Source organism: Ictidomys tridecemlineatus, chromosome 13, assembly GCF_052094955.1.
Source record: "Ictidomys tridecemlineatus isolate mIctTri1 chromosome 13, mIctTri1.hap1, whole genome shotgun sequence".
Lineage (NCBI taxonomy): Eukaryota > Metazoa > Chordata > Mammalia > Rodentia > Sciuridae > Ictidomys > Ictidomys tridecemlineatus.
In genome coordinates, this window is record NC_135489.1 from 2,175,131 (window position 1) to 2,191,028 (window position 15,898).

General features: G+C 52.7%; 1 protein-coding gene across 5 annotated transcripts in view; it reads left to right on the forward strand.

Annotated features, from left to right (window-relative positions):
- Mbp (myelin basic protein) overlaps window positions 1-15,898 on the forward strand; it is a 93,922-nt gene that overhangs the window by 49,416 nt on the left and 28,608 nt on the right. For all 5 annotated transcript variants that reach the window (XM_078029857.1, XM_078029858.1, XM_013362438.4 and 2 more), the window contains one exon: window positions 12,742-13,172. In XM_078029857.1, the coding sequence (XP_077885983.1) occupies window positions 12,742-13,172 (431 nt within the window). The remainder of the gene's footprint in view (window positions 1-12,741; window positions 13,173-15,898) is intronic.

Here is a 15,898-nt window from a genome sequence, read left to right on the forward strand (position 1 = left end):
GTTTAAAAATATTACATGAAAGCTCAAAGCAGCACCGTCATATTAAACAGTTGGTGAATAGCACGTTCTTTAAGCACGAGGTAAGCATATGTGCGAGCATATGTTTGCACGACTCCATCCGTACGGCCCCACACATGTGCTTACAACATGCATCTGTGCACAGCCACTACCCAGGGCTGGAAAGAGAGAGGTAGATCTGGACTCTAATTCCCAGGCACAGCGAAGGGTTGGTATCAAAAGCAGAACACGGACAACGTGGCATCAGAAAGCAGGTTTGCCTCTGCACCCTGAATGCCGTGGAGCTGGTGTTTCCATCTTGATTTGACTTCAGAGCCCAGTGTCGGGACTCCTTTGCTGCAAGCACCTGTCCTAGCAGGCCCGTTTCTCATGTCTGCAAGCTGAGGTCCTCGAGCCCTCTGGTGCTCATTGGGGTAGCATGGGTGACAGTTTCACCCCTGCTCTGTTGGCTCCTGGTTCTTCCTACAGTCCCTGCAGCATCTGAGAGGCTCAGGGTGCTGTGTTAGCATTGCCAGCAGTGGCTATCTCCTTGCTCATAGGACAAATCAAGAGGTGGCTCTTCATGGTTGATACACATGTGACCTTCTACTGAGGAGAGGACACTTGCCTACATAAGCCAAAGGCTGGTTTCTATGGAGACACAAATGATGGTTATGTCATGGACAGAAGCCTATTTTGAACTGAGAAACAGAAAAATGGCACTTAGTGAAAATTGAATTGTCTTACTTATTCAGAAATATGCACTGAGCATTTACCGTGCGCACAACCTTCCCGTAGTGGAGAGGCTGACATGAGTCTAAGGCTCCTGGTAGTGATGTGGGGATTGACAGAGAATGCAGTGTGGCAGAGAATGCAGTGCAGAGTTCCAGGACTCAGCGGGTGTCAGTCACTGCAGATGCCCGTAGGATGGGCACCAGGTAGGCGCCCAGGGTGTGTCAGAGCTGGCATCTGAGCAAGCCACGGGAACCGGGGCCGAGCCTGAGCATGCTGGCAGGTCTCCAGGGAAAGCGTGCGGCCAAGGGAGAGTGGAGGATGCTGCGTCCTGCAGCCCTGTAGCAAAGCCTTGCAGGAACATTTCCCTGCAGCTCAGCCACGGAGCAGGATTCACTCCAAAGAGCAGCTTTGAACATGGGCAATGCACCAGCATTTCGGGAAACACATTTTGGGGAAAGCTGACAGAAAGCTGAGCAGACATGAAGTGCTAGGGGGCTTGGTGGAAAGAGGATGTGGCAGAAGCTGGGGTCCCTGGAACCTGCCATGGAGACGAGGGGCGTCCCTGGCCAGCACCGTCACAGCAGAGGGGTCTGAGTGAGCCGAGTGCTTGAAGCAAGCCGCCCATCTGCCAGCGGGGTAGCCATCAGAGGCCTTGGCGAGGTCTCCTAGTGTCATCAGCGATGGTGGCTCAGGGCCACCCATCCGTGGGGGCAGAGGCAGTGACAGGTGTATAAATGGGGGCGCGCACGAAGACAGCAGCCACAGGATGTTCCTGGCACCCGTCAGTGGGCCCTGCTCACTGTGGGTGAGACAGAGGAGCCCCCTGTTAGCTGCTGGGGCCACTGTGACAGTGGACACAGCTGGAGGGACAAAGCAACTGGTGCACATCATCTCTCAGTTACGGCGTCGCAAGTGCAGATGGCCAGGCGCCTGCAGGCCACACTTCCTGGAGGCCCGGGACAGGCTGCCCACCTTCTGTGGGTCCGGGGGGCGTCCTCCCGGTGTGTCTCTGTCCAGGCTTCCTTCTTTCTACAAGGACTCCTGTCACTGGAGGGGGCTCTCGCTGGTCCATATAAAGGCGTTTCCAATAGTCCACCTGCCCAGGCCCTGTGTGCCCCCAGCCTGGGTGAGCGGGCTCTGGGGAGATGCCGCCACCCACGACAGGCAGCCTAGATGCTCGCTTTCTCAGGGGGAGGGCCCAGCAGCCAACGTCAAATCCTTAAGGAAACAGGGATGGGATCTGGGGCCGGTGGACTCACAGCCTGGAAAAGAGGGAAGTGTCTTCAGGGCGGGAGGGTGCCTGCGGACCCAGATCCTGCCTTCGTCTCTGGTGACAGTGGCTGCAGAGGTGGCCGAGGTAGGATCTCAGGGGCTGGGGCAAGCCGGGGGTAGGACACTGTTCTGGTGGGCAGATGTGATGGCCTAGCTCTCCATGGAAACTGTGTCCTGAGAAGCGCTGGGGTTAAAGGTGGGCAGGTGGTAGGCCAGAGGGAAAATGGCAAGATGCTTGGCCCCAAGGACGAGGACCGGGGAAGGCAAGTGGACGGCTCTAGAGAGCGATCGCCCAGGTCAGAAGCCCAGCCTCCGACTGCAGGCAGAGGTCAGAGGCAGTGGATCAGGGCGCGGGAACGAGAGGAGGCAAGGCCAGAGAGTGAGACGTGGGCTCTCCATGCATCGCGTGTCGGGGGACAGGTCCAAATGGAGACAGAGCTCAGGAGGGGTAAGGTGGGGCAAGAGATGTCCAGGATCACTGGCCTGGGAGGTGAGTGACCATCACGGACAGGCAGGACACAAGGAGCGCTGGCACCGGCCACTCACTTCCTTTAGGGCATGGGGGCAGAGGCCCCAGGCCGTGGAGCTCACTTGACTAAGGGCCAGAGCTGGACGGCGGGGCCTGGAGGGGTGAGTCCACAGAAAAGGCCTCAAAGCGGAGAAAGAAGGCCGCAGGACAGAGCCCTCCAGCCCGGCACCAGTGGACGAGCGTTGCCTGAGGAGGCACGTCCCCACTGACCCTGGGGCTGGGCAGGAGGGCAGCCAGAGCCCAGGCAGAGGGGACAGGATTCTCTAGCCCCTTCCACGACGTGTCACCTGTCAGTCAGGACACAGACAGGGGCCACATGGCCTTCCCTCAATGACGCAGGGCACAGAACGTGGCTGGAGGGTCCTGCCCACTCAGTGTGACAGAGACAAAGGGCCGCAGCGGGCCCAGGGGAAGGAGGACGTGAGCACGGGTGGGGCCGCTGACCAGCTTGCCCGAGCAAAGCCTCTGCGAAGAGCTGCTGTGGCCGTCACACGGGTGGCTCTTGGATGGCGGCAGCTGCCTTATGGCTACTTTAATGTCTGGTTTTTCAGTAGAAAGGGAAATCGTAAGCTCAGAGGGGCAGTCCAGTATCTCCTCTCGCAATTCTGTTAAGTACTTTTATGCATTAAGATTTTTATGTGTAAAAACCATCTCAGTAATCTAAAAGGGGTGCCTGGCCCCCAGAGGTTACATCAGAACCGCACGTGAACGTGGGATGAGTGGGTGGGTAGATGTGTGGACAGATGGACGCTTAGATATGGGTAGGGGTGTGGGTGGATGGATGGACAGGCGGATGGATGGACAGGTGGATAGATGGACACATGGACTCAGATGTGGGTAGGTAGGTGGATGGACCGGTGAATAGGTGAATGGGTGGGTGGATGGGTGCTGGCAGGATGAATGGGTGTATGCATAGATCTGAGTATGTGGATGGGTGGGTGGATGGATGGACAGATGGACTCAGATGTGGGTAGGTGGGTGGCTGGATGTGTGGATGGAGGCATGCATGCATAGATGTGGGTGGATGGGTGGGTAGGTGAATAAATAGATGGTCAGTGGATGGGTGGGTGAAAAGATGTGGTGGGTGGGTGGGTGGCAGAGGGAGGTTGGAAGATGAACAGTTTCTCATTCCTATGGACAAGGTATTTCCAGACAGAGTTTATAATATCACAATAGCAGCAGCCCGAGGCGTGACTGCATGTTCCCAGGCACACTCCTTGGGACAGCACAGCAGGGGCCCAGCTACTCACTGTGCACAGGAGGCAGCCAAGCCTCAAAGAGCTTGAATTACATGTTCAAGGTCACGTAGCAGGTGTTAGAAGCAAGATGATGTCCTAATTTCTGACCCCTGGCCTTTGCCTCATGAGTTCACATTCACTTGAGCTCAACTTGTAATTATAAAGCCCCAGCTCTGTGAAATCAGCCAAGAGCTGAATGGTTTTAGGAGTGACTTCAGCTGGCGTCCTCCCTGGAGAAGAGCAGTCTGTGGCAGAGCCTCTGATGCTGCTGTGGGCCCAGCCCTGGTCCCTGCGGTCACTTGAGCACCACCTGGGCTTGCACATGGAGCAGGTCCTGTGTGAACATCGGGCTCCTTTTCAATTTCCTGTCTCTACACCACTCATGTTAGGGACGCAGGACAGAGGGTCTTCTGCCCCCGCTGGGCAGTAAGGAAAGAGCTGCTGGGTGGAATGCAGGCCTACAGCGGTCCCCAGCCCTGAAGAGCCCTGTTCTGTCCCTTGCCCGAGGCTCCCTGGGCACACTGACCGCCTCTCCTGTGACCCCTTCCCTGCAGTGGGAGGCCCCGGGTGAGCTATTTAGAGCAAATAAAAACTATAAGTTTGGGGCACACAAAGGAGGCCTTGCTGTGAGATGGGTGGGTTGATAAGATCTGCTTGTGGCAATGTTTTAAAGGAGTCTCTGCGGGTAGCCGGGCGGGCGGCCACATGCTTCTCATAGATGCAGAATTTCTGCCACAGCAAGTCCGCAGGCCACACCATGGCGCTTTTGTTTCCCGGGCGCTCCCTGGTGACCCTGAGCGGGGCATCCAGCGGCAGAAGTATTCCACAGTTGAGAAGGGTTCTCTCAGCCCTGGCCCACACGCCCAAATTCCACAGCTCCTCTGCAGGCTCGCTGCGTCCCACGGGAGCCGGCGGCTGGAGGCACACAGGTGCCCAGGGCACATAACCCTGCGGCCCAGGCCAGCAGTGTCCTTACAGGAGGCAAGAGCCTCAGGCCAGCGCCCTGAAGTGAGATCACAGGGCACACAGGAGGCAACACAGGAGACACTCGGTGTCATGACCCGGGCACTAGACATGCCACCTCAGCCCATTGGGCCAGCAGAGCCACACACCAGACAATCGCCACAGTCAGGGACAGTGGTCCACTTGGGACTGGAGTGTTTCCTTCTACAGCTAATCAAGAAAGTGGGGCCAGAAGCTCTTCTGCCACATAATGCCTCCCAGCACACAGGACACCTTCTTCATAGGAGAGGGACCTACAAATTTTCTCCAACTGGGGGGCGACCTGTTCATACCACCCTTGAAAAGAGAATCCCCAGGCCATGGCTCTGAGCAGAAGGAACATCTCCACTTCTTTCTTCTTTAGCTTTCCTTGGTATTTTTCTGAATCCCGTGCAGTGGGGGAGTACGAGGCCGTGTCTGCAGAAGGGAGCTGGTATCCGGAGCGTCACTGAGGGCTGCAGGCCCTGGCCGTGCCGGGGACACCCGGGGCAGGTGGTGTGCTCACAGAAGGGAGCTGGTATCCGGAGCATCACTGAGGGGCTGCAGGCCCTGGCCGTGCCGGGGACACCCGGGGCAGGTGGTGTGCTCACAGAAGGGAGCTGGTATCCGGAGCGTCACTGAGGGGCTGCAGGCCCTGGCCGTGCCGGGAACACCCGGGGCAGGTGGTGTGCTCACAGGCTCTGGGGTTCATTTGCTCTCCTGCAAAGCTGTCACAGGTAAAATTCCAAGCAGCATCTTCCCGCCAACAGAAGCACATTGGGAGCTGAAGTTCAGGAAGACCACAGAAGGCTACTGCCTTACTTCAGGGAAGCCTGCTGGATTCTCATCTTGGTTTTCTTAGCTCACTTTCTCTTGATTTTTTTAAAAATAGGCTCTCTTTTGCGATGGTTGAGGTATTGATAACTTTTCTTTAGCTCCCTGAAACTATATCTGCATCTCCTAAGAGCCCCCCTCTTCTGCTCAGGCACTAGGTTCAAGGATTTGAACTTGGGAGGTACAGATTCTTTCTTGGCCATGACAACTGGTCCCCATAAGGGGAGACTTGAAATAAGGGTCACCCTGTGGCATAGGTCAGAGGGTGGCTTCCATAGCCTCAGAAATCTTTAACACACTATCTGATGAGAAATAGGGAAGAACAGAAACGTTTTAAAAGCCTGAGCTTAAAAACACCAAATCATTGGGGCTGGGGATGTGGCTCAAGCGGTAGCGCGCTCGCCTGGCATGTGTGCGGCCTGGTTCGATCCTCAGCACCACATACCAACAAAGATGTTGTGTCCGCCGAGAACTAAAAAATATAAATAAATGTTAAAATTCTCTCTCTCATATCTCTCTCTCTCTCTCTCTCTCTCTCTCTCTCTCTCTCTCTCTCTCTCTCTCTCTTAAAAAAAAAAAAACACCAAATCATTAAAAATTCTCGATTTACTCCATGTGGCTTCTTTAAGTTACAACCAGGGATTACTCTGAACAGTGATGGAAACTGGCGTATTCTGGCATGTTTGGATATGTGGCTCATTTATTTGGGGAATACTTTCTAAAGAGGCTGTAAGCTAGATGACAAGATTTTGAATCCATGTAAGAGAGAGTTATTCAGAATTCCCACCCAACATGGCCACTCAGCTCCTCTGGATTCCACCATTATGTGTGGATCTGCAAAGAAAGCAACTTCGTGTCCAGTACCTTGTCAAGTCCTGCTGACCGCAGAGGAGGCTGCGCTCTCCAGAGTGCCTTCCACACCAAGTCCCCATGCAAACAGTGCCACCTGCCTCAGGTCTCCCTGGAGGGCACCGTGTGGCAAGATCGCCCAACTGGGAAATAAGGGACAGATGGCAGTGTGACCTCCTACCCCCCGAGCCTGCTAACTCTTGCCTGAGCTTCTGGGAGGCCGAGTGTCTTGTCACTTCTGTGTTAACTCAGTGAACTCCAAAATCTCCTCAGACAGGCATCTGGACCCAAGGCCCAAAGGAGATAACCAGGAAGGTCACGTGGGATGGCCTCTTGTGGGAATGCTGGACTGGCATCGGGCACTGGGGGTCAGCTCTCCCAAAAGGAAGTCATGTGGACGTGAAGCTGGGGGCCCTGATTCTTGGGTGGAGACCCATCAAGTCAGTGTAGTTGTGACTGTGTGTGTGTCCGCGCAATCATGTGCTGTGTGCGTGGTGATTCTACGGGAACTCGAAACACCCAAATGTACTCAAGACTGCAAACTTAGACGCGCCACCAAAACAGATGGAAAGCCGGGGAGAAAGCCAGGCGTCTGTTCTTACACTATCCCTCCAAACTGATTTCATTTCTGTCAAAATATCTGAGGGTGTCACGTGGGAGACAATCTGTGTGGAAAGTGGTTCCCAAGAGGCCCACTGAGGGATTTCTTTAGTGACCTGCAGAAAAATGAGAAGTGCTAGTCCCAGAAGTGTCCCTGTGGTCTCTGGGGCTTGGAATGTTCCAGAGGGCAGGGAGTTCCAGCCGGATGTCCCCTCCAAGCAAGACCTGAGGCTTCCTCAGGCTTTCCCCAGCCCCAGCCTGCCCAGAGTCACTGCAGGTCTGATTTGGCCACCTCCAGCTTGGTGGCCCCCGGAAGGCTGTGTGGCGGATGCATCTTCTGGCAGGCAGGTCAGAAGTGACCCCTAGTGTGACCTTCATGAAGCTAAATCCATCCCTCAGCCTTATCCTGAGAGACTGCTTCCCATACCCCTCCTATTGCGCTCGCTTGTGTCCTGTCTCTCTCTCTCTCTCTCTCCATACACACACACACACACACACACACACTCATGCACACACACACACTCATGCACACACACACTCATGCACACACACACACACTCACGCCCACACACGCCCACTTGGCTTTGATGAAAGCCACTCATGGGCTGCGATTTCCATGGAGACGACTGAATAGAGAATAAGAAATACGCTCTAGGTTACAAAAAAAGTATTTGAATACAGGACGGAATTCATTGTCACCACAACTTCACTGGAGATTGTCCTGTATGAGTGTTTCATTTATGTCGTTTTCTGGTCATAGCAAGCTGAGGGCTGAGTGGCCGTTTTCTAAACAAGCACCGGAGTTATTGTGGTGTGTTTCCAGATGACTCCAGGGAAATGTCGGATGGACAGACTGCCGGGATAGAATGTGTGGGGTTCCTGAGTGGTGCTGGGTTGAACGTCACTTGTGGATTCTGCCAAGGACAGCACTGTAAACTGTAACCAGAGGGGCAGGGAGGCCGGCAAGCAGGTGTCTGTGTGCACAGGCCGCGGAGTGCACACAGGCTTTTTGCTGTTGGCCAGCTACAGGGGACACTGGATGAGCTCTCCTGTCAGGACTGGTGACTGCCTTCGCCTCCTGGCCACCCTCATGTAGCTGTCATCTGGAAGGTGTGGCTGTCACTTGTCTGCAGCTACTTTTACCCTGAGGTGCAAAGCCTTGCTCCGGTTCAGGCCAGCTCAGGGTGCAGAAGGGCCAGGTGTGAGGCGACCACAGTGGGCAGTGGCCCACAGTCTCCAGACGTGGAGAGGACTGGAGTAGCATAGCCCTGCGTGGCTTTGTCAGGTCTCGGTTTCCAAAGGTGGATGAAAGGGCCAACAGAGCCGCCTGCTTCACAGGTCGCTGGAAAGGCAGGGAAGACACCCCACGAGGATTTCTCTCACTTTCTGTGGACAGCAGCAGCTACAGGCGACACTGGATGAAAACGTCAAGCCAGACAGTAGTGTGCTGTTTCTGAGAGGGACTTTAAGAGATTAGAATGCAGCTACACCTTCCCATGCATCAACACAGGCTCTCCTGGCTCAGACTCGCCTAAGGACACCGCAGGCCACCAGAGGATGGAGGTCAGCCTCATCTGACATCCTCTACAGACCCCTGGTCCTGGCCACACCCATTTCTTTTGCTTTGGGCTTGGTTTGCTCTCGACAGACGGCTTGGCACATGTGTACCAAAGGCCTTGTGGAAGTCTGTGCCACGCCACAGATCATTTTTCAAACGAGCGAGGAGTTCAGATGCTGCATTCAGGTGTGCGGTTTGAGAAGGGGCGTGGCTGGTTCCTTTGCTGACGCTGCAGAGCTTTACTGAATCGTCTTGTCTAGAGTATCACAAAGGCTCTGCGTGGACATAAAGAATCACACAGCTGAAGTGCATTGTTAAACCAGGGCATTTTAGACTACAGGTATAGAGACTCGAGATTTAGGAGAAATTCTCACTTAAAAATGAACATAAATAAAACCACAAATTAACTGCCAGCAGCCGATCTCCAGGCTCTTCTGGAAGAGGACTTTGGCCCCTTTTACTTCCTTTGGAGAAGGCTCCAGGAAGCACCAGCATCTTCCACTACCAACAGTAATTACCTGTGAGCGTCCATCGAGGTCCCAGCACTGTGCTGGATAGTCACAGCTGGACATTGCATGGCTCCTGTCCCCAGAGAGGTGGTCACCGAACCAGGGAGAATAGGTGAGCAAACCGGGAGCCACTCCAAGGAATCAGCAATCACTGCAGCACTGACCACAAGACAAGGCATGTCCAGAGGGGTGTGGTCAGGCTGCCCAGGATGGGCCAGCACAGGGCCAGGACACAGGCCATCATGGGCTTTGGCTGGCGTGGCCCATGCTGGCACTGGTTAGAGAACCAGGGAAGAACAGGAGGAGCCTGTCCTGGGTGGGCGAGGGAGCCGAGCCAGGGGGCCAGGCCAGGCACCGCTGCTGCGGCCTTCCCCTGCAAAGCCCCAGGGGACCCTCCCAGCTGTTGATGGCTGAAGGGAACCTGAGGGCAGGGAGCCGCCACCCTGCTGCGGCAGAAGCCCAGCCCAGGCGGCGGAAGGCAGGAAGGACGAAGGTGTGGTCTGTCGAGAAGCGCTGAGACCTGGCCTAGGTCCCCATGGGCTCAGCCTCTCCTGTGGCCCTGCTGAAGGCCAGGACGCTCCCCGCAGCTGGGGTCCTTCTGGCTGGAGGACTGAGGTGTGTTCTTCTTTAAAGAAGTTTTCCTGTGATTGTAGGATTTGGTCCATCCTACAGGAGATAGGAGCACCTCTTCAGGTAAAATCAGGTCTGCGTGTTCCACTGGTTTTGGTAATAAATGCTCTGTTCCATAAATAACATCTACACAATAGTCTTCGGGAGCCTCAATGTGTAAACGGAGGCATTTCAGCGCTACTTGTCCCACCAAAACCGTCGCACGTCCACAGATTTAGACTTCACATCACACTTCTTACCGCTGGGAGAAACTACTTTGGGAAATAAATGCTTCTCTGTGCCTCACAAATAACTGTGTTCAGGGACACAAAGCCCAACTGTTGTGAAAACATTAGTATTCAGATGCTCTTGTGTTTGGTTAATGCATTTAATTGTGCACAATATAGCTGTTGTTTTCCTTTCACATTTGCATTAATTTATATCAGCCACGGAGGATGAAGCTCAGCTACAAGAGCAGGCTCTTTAGTTACTTCTGCTGCTCCTGCAACCCATAAATCAGCACAGCGCCCCTGCAGAGGCCCCAGCTTTGCACCAACCCCAGTGTTCTTTATGTTGCTTCCTCAAACATCACAGTGCAATGGTGCATTTAGAACTATGTTCTCGTGTAGTTGAATTCAGCCAGTTTTCCTGAAGGAGAGCTGCACCCACCTGCCCTGTCTTCCCACACTCCTCCTGACTTGGGGGCCTCTGTCAAAGGCGTCTGGCGTGGCCAGCGTGGACACTCCGGACAGCTCTACATACTATCTTAGGGTCTTGGATAAGACCACAGGGATCCCAGGTTCCTCCTTGGCCTTAGACTCTGTCACTGGCAAACAGTGATCATTGATGATGGGAGTGACTCTGCTTGAGAAACAGGTCCTGTATCTGTGGCATTGATCAGCTTTATCAACTATATGGCCAGTATCATGGGGCAGTTTCTCAACCCATGTGACTGAGGAAAGAGTGTGAAGTCCCTTCCTTTGGTACAGATGTATCATACACACGTTGGTTTTCAGAGGGAGTATGTGTCACAGTTATACAGACTCCCACCATGTACATAGCAAACAAACTCCCAGCCCTCGCGGGCTACTGTCCCCAGAGCTGATGGCCTGTCTTCTTCCTGCCCCAAATGAGACCTGAGCAGAGAAGGAGAATGGGTCCCTGCTCAGGCAATAGACAGGCAGGACATGGTGGTTAGTCCCAGAGCCCTTGCAGGAGTGGCTAGTGCCCTGGAGTCAGTCCCGGTGGCCCCGAGTGCCATTTTTCTTACACAGTCCCCTGAGGTCAGCAGCTGGGAGACCAGCAGCTCTACTGCTGTGAAGCCGTGGCTTGCTCTGTGGAGATTCTGCAGATGAGGCGGCAGGAAGCCCGGGTGTACAGCAACAGGAATTCATTCTCTCCAAGGGTAGAGGCCGGGAGTCCCCCGCCAAGGTGTCTGCAGGCTCAGGGGCAGTGGTGCCTTCGGGCGGTGCCGGAGTTCCTTGGCGTCCATGGCTGTGGCTGGCAACTCAGTCCACCTTTCTCTCCTGTGCATCAATGTCTCTGCTCAAGTTGCCCTCTCAAAGGGACACCAGTCATCAGTTACAGTATGACCTCATCTTTATCGAGTCAGATCGGCAACGACTATTTCCAAATAAAGTCACACTCGTGGGTAGGAGAGTTAGGACATGGATGAGTCATTGTAGGGGACACCATCCAATTGGGAACATATATTTTCATCTGATTCCCCCACCAAAATGTAAACTTCAGAGTTGGGGCTGGGGCTCAGCAGTAGAGCGCTTGCCTCACATGTGGTTTCAATCCTCAGCACCAAATAAAGATAAGTAAAACAAAATAAAGGTATTGTGTCCATCTACAACTAAAAAGAAATAAAGAAAGAAAGAAAGAAAGATAAACTTCATGAGGACCAGGACCACATCGTATTTGTCACTGTAACTGAATCATCTAGAGCAATGCATTACAGTTTTTAGGTGCTCAATAAATGGTGGGTGGATGGATAGATGGACAGGTGGATAAGTGAATGGAGGATGAATGAGTGAGTCGATGAGTTGGGAACTATCAGTAGTAGATGGGTGGATGGATGAATAAATGAATGAACAGGTGAGTGAGTATTTGGATGTTGGATGGATGGATGCGAGGTTGGATGGGAGGATGAATAGGTGGGTGAGTGAATGAATGATGAGTTGAGTAACATCAGTGGATGAATACAAGGAATAGATGGTATTATAGGAAAGTGTAGGTGAATTCACATTTAGTCCAGGTAAGTAGTAAGTTGGGGGGATTAACAAAATGGTTTACTAATTTACAATAACTTGAGAGCAAAAAAGATTCATTCCATTCTTGAGAGAAATGGCTATTTTTTGTTGAAAGCTATGAGATGGTAGCATACATCATGAAATAGCCCATTCCCACATTGAACGTTCTAATTGTTGCTGCTTGCAGAAGAGAAGCCAATCAAAATGTCCTGAATCAGCAGTTCTCTAATGCTAGAGGCTCCTGTGGAATCTAGGAATGGAAAAATTCTAAATGCCCCGTTTCTTAAAGGCATGAATGGCAAAAAGACGTGGGAAGTTCCATTTTTACCAAGAACATTAAAAACACCTTTTGTCAAACAGAAGCTCCCAGCATGCTGAGCTTCTGCACCGTGGTCTCGGAGACAACAAACGTCCCGTCGGGTGCCTGCACTCCTGGGCTCTCCAGGTGCTGTGCACAGTGCTGGGGGCAGTTCTGACATGACTGCTGTGCCTGCTCAGACACCTCACTAGGAAGCACTGGTGTGTCTTATCCAGATGCCAAACCATGAGCCACCAGGTAACCCCAGGGCCTCCTGCAAAACCAGAGCTGCCCAAGGTGCTCGGTGCAGGCCGGTCTCTGCCAGAGGCAGTCTGTGGCTGCCATGTGGCTTCATGGGCAGTGCACATGCTCTGGGTTTTATAGGAGACAGCTAGTTCAAGACCCCTGGAAGAAAGCGGCTTTGTCCCAGGCTTGGCTTAGCACAGGCCCGTATTCATATCTCACTGTTGTTTGCAGGAGAGGCAGATGCGAGCCAGGACAATGGGCCCTCGTCTGAGGACACGGCGGTGACAGACTCCAAGCGCACAGTGGACCCAAAGAATGCCTGGCAGGATGCCCACCCAGCTGACCGAGGAAACCGCCCCCACTTGATCCGCCTCTTTTCCCGAGATGCCCCGGGGAGGGAGGACAACACCTTCAAAGACAGGCCCTCGGAGTCCGACGAGCTCCAGACCATCCAAGAAGACACTGCAGCAGCTTCCGAGAGCCTGGATGTGATGGCGTCACAGAAGAGACCCTCTCAGAGACACGGATCCAAGTACCTGGCCACAGCAAGTACCATGGACCATGCCAGGCATGGCTTCCTCCCGAAGCACAGAGACACGGGCATCCTTGACTCCATCGGGCGCTTCTTTGGTGGTGACAGGGGTGCGCCCAAACGGGGCAAGGTGAGCTCTGCGGAGTAGAGGAGCTGTAGTTTAACTGGAGAAAGGAAAGGGAAAGTCAGCAGGTGACCTGGGCCAGAGGAGGAGGCGCTGACCACCCTGAGTATCCAAGGTGCTTGTCTGGGCTGAAAGAGCTCGGGGGGCCCGGGAGCGACCTCGGGGGCCCCCTGGGCTGCTCTCATGTGACTCCCCCAATAGCCCTACTTACAAGGGACTGTGCTCTGGGCTGGGTCAGCAGTGCAAGGACCTTCTGCCTGTGGGACTCGGGTGCCCGGGACAGGGCCTTGCAGAGGGCCGTGTTCTTGGTCTCTGTGCCCTGTGCTTGGAGCTTGGCTGGTTGGCCTCTGGGCTGCACTTTAAGTTTCTCTTGGGTCATGTTTATTTTTCCTGGAGTTAGTGCTGCCGCTTCCTTGCTTTCAACAATGATGTGATTGAGGCCTTTTGAACAAACTCCTGCATTTCAATTTGCTGTGAGCAAACTTTCTCTTTTGTTTGGATTGTTGATTGGAATGGGGTGGAGTGACAAACGATTGTCTATGAATCAACAGTCTATTATTTTGTGATTTCATTGATTTGAATCTCAAACCTTGGGAGTTTCATTATTTAAAAGCAAATGCTCTAGGGTTTAAAACATCTCACAAGGAAAATCCCTCCCTGTGGTTTGGTTCCCAGCTGGCTCTGAAGCGGGTTGCCTGGACTGGCCTGTGGTTGAGGTTCCACTAAGAGTGGACCTCAAGAGGCATTCAGATTGCAAATGGGTGTCATGTCACAGCTGGGGAGAGTTGGGTGACTGGGGGGCCAGAGAGGTGTTACAGAAAAGCCCCCTGCTATTGGGTATTCTCACGGCAGCTGTAAGATTTTTCTGCTTGTGTGTCGTGCTTGTCCTGAAGCCTTTGGGGATGCAAGAGGCTTGTGAACAAAGTGTGGCACAGAGGTCCCATCATGGGAGGTGCCCTCCAAGCACCCCAGGCAGTTGGGAACCCTGGAGTGTTAGAGCTTAGTCTTCAGCCACATTTCTTAGGGTGACAGACGTCAAAGTGAGTTGTCAAGGATCAGCACAGATGCCAGTGGCACCGTCTCTGTGCACATCCAAGCACACTGGCCTTCCGGGAGCCATACCCTGTCATCTGCTCTGAGCTGTCTGGTTCTGACACTTGCCGTGACTTGCTTACAGATAACTCTTGCTGTGTCTTAAGTGTTGATAGGTTAGCCTTCTGTTGGCGTCCTTCACTGTCCGTGTTTGTAGACATTTTCTTGTCAGTGCCCCCTCACCCTGGGGCAATCTCAGTCATCTCCCTTATTTTAATATGGGTGCTCTTTCAAGCACAGCTCTGCAGACACCCCAGCTGTTGGGGGTCCTGGCTGCCTAGGGAAGTCCAGCTGTTATTTGAGGCAGCCACATATAAGCAGTCCAGTTGAAAACGTCAACTATTCTGTTCAGCTGGAGCAGCAGGGAGAATGCGTTCAATCTGTGCACAAAGGATTAAATAGCTGGCCAGCATATGTTCTAAAATAAGCTTTATTTCAGTGGAAATGGCTTTAATTTCAAACAAAACCTTGAAAGCATGTGTATCTATCAAAGTAGAGCTACATTTCCAAAGATGTTTTTCTTTCTTCTTGCATAATTATACCCTTCATTGTTTTAAATCTCTGTGCTTTTCAGTATTTCAAAGAAAAAGTTCTAGGCTCAGAAGCAGCCAAGGTCTTTGCAAATAATGTCTCTTGATTATCAAGGACCCTGGGGGAAAATAAGGATTTTTAGAATTAAAAGCAATTTTTAAATAATTATTTTTTAAAAAAAAAATTGAGATATCAATTATTTCACTACTATTTTGAATAAATAAAAATTTTAAATTAATATCCTTTTCTTTGAATACCCCAAAAAATCCATTGGTATTTTCATGTGTGATCATAAACTGCTTGTTCCAAACACAGGCCAGAGGTGCATCCTCAGGGAACGCTGGGACACAAGCAGTCGGGGTCAGCAATGCCTGTCCAGCTCAGCTATTTTATTGTGGGCTCTTTGTTAACAAATCGTGGAGATGCAAACTTTACACAGCCTCTACCCAGCAACAACCCACTATCGCCCCAGAAGTCTGGGGTATTCATTGGTGTGGGCTGCTATGGAGTGATTTTTTAAATTCCTTTAGTTTCTATTCTTATTTTGCCCCATTTATAAATCAGGAGGGCTCTGCTCCCATATGCTAGGAAGGTCTTTGACTAACTAGACTTAGGAAACTCGCAGAGAAGAGACTCAGGGCCTGCTTACTGTCTTTCCTGAAGGGAGCTCGTTTCTCCATTTCCATTCCTAAAATAAGCATCCTGTGTACCTGGGGTGCGGAGACCACCACCTGGGTCACGCACGTGCCGTGGGAAACTGCCTCCTGCCACCTGTTTAGAGTAGGTTTTTCACAGTCGAATCCAGCAGGACTCTAGGTGCAGCCCTGAGTACCACGTGAAGGGCGCCTATCCCCAGAGCCTCCTGTCCTCCTTCCCCTGAGTCACGTGGGCCCCGTGGTGCCACAAGGCAGCTGCCACCCCCAGGCCCCGGAATGCACTCACAACACCCAGTCTTTGTGCAGCCAGAGCTGACATTCAGAAAAGCGCTTTAGAAAATCCCTGAAGAGGCGTATTCTTTGAGAGCCGTAATGAAAGTGCATTTACAAAGGACATTCTCCTTTGTTGGGAGGAAAGAAAGGGGGACGTGTTGTTCCCTTTAAGGGGCAGGC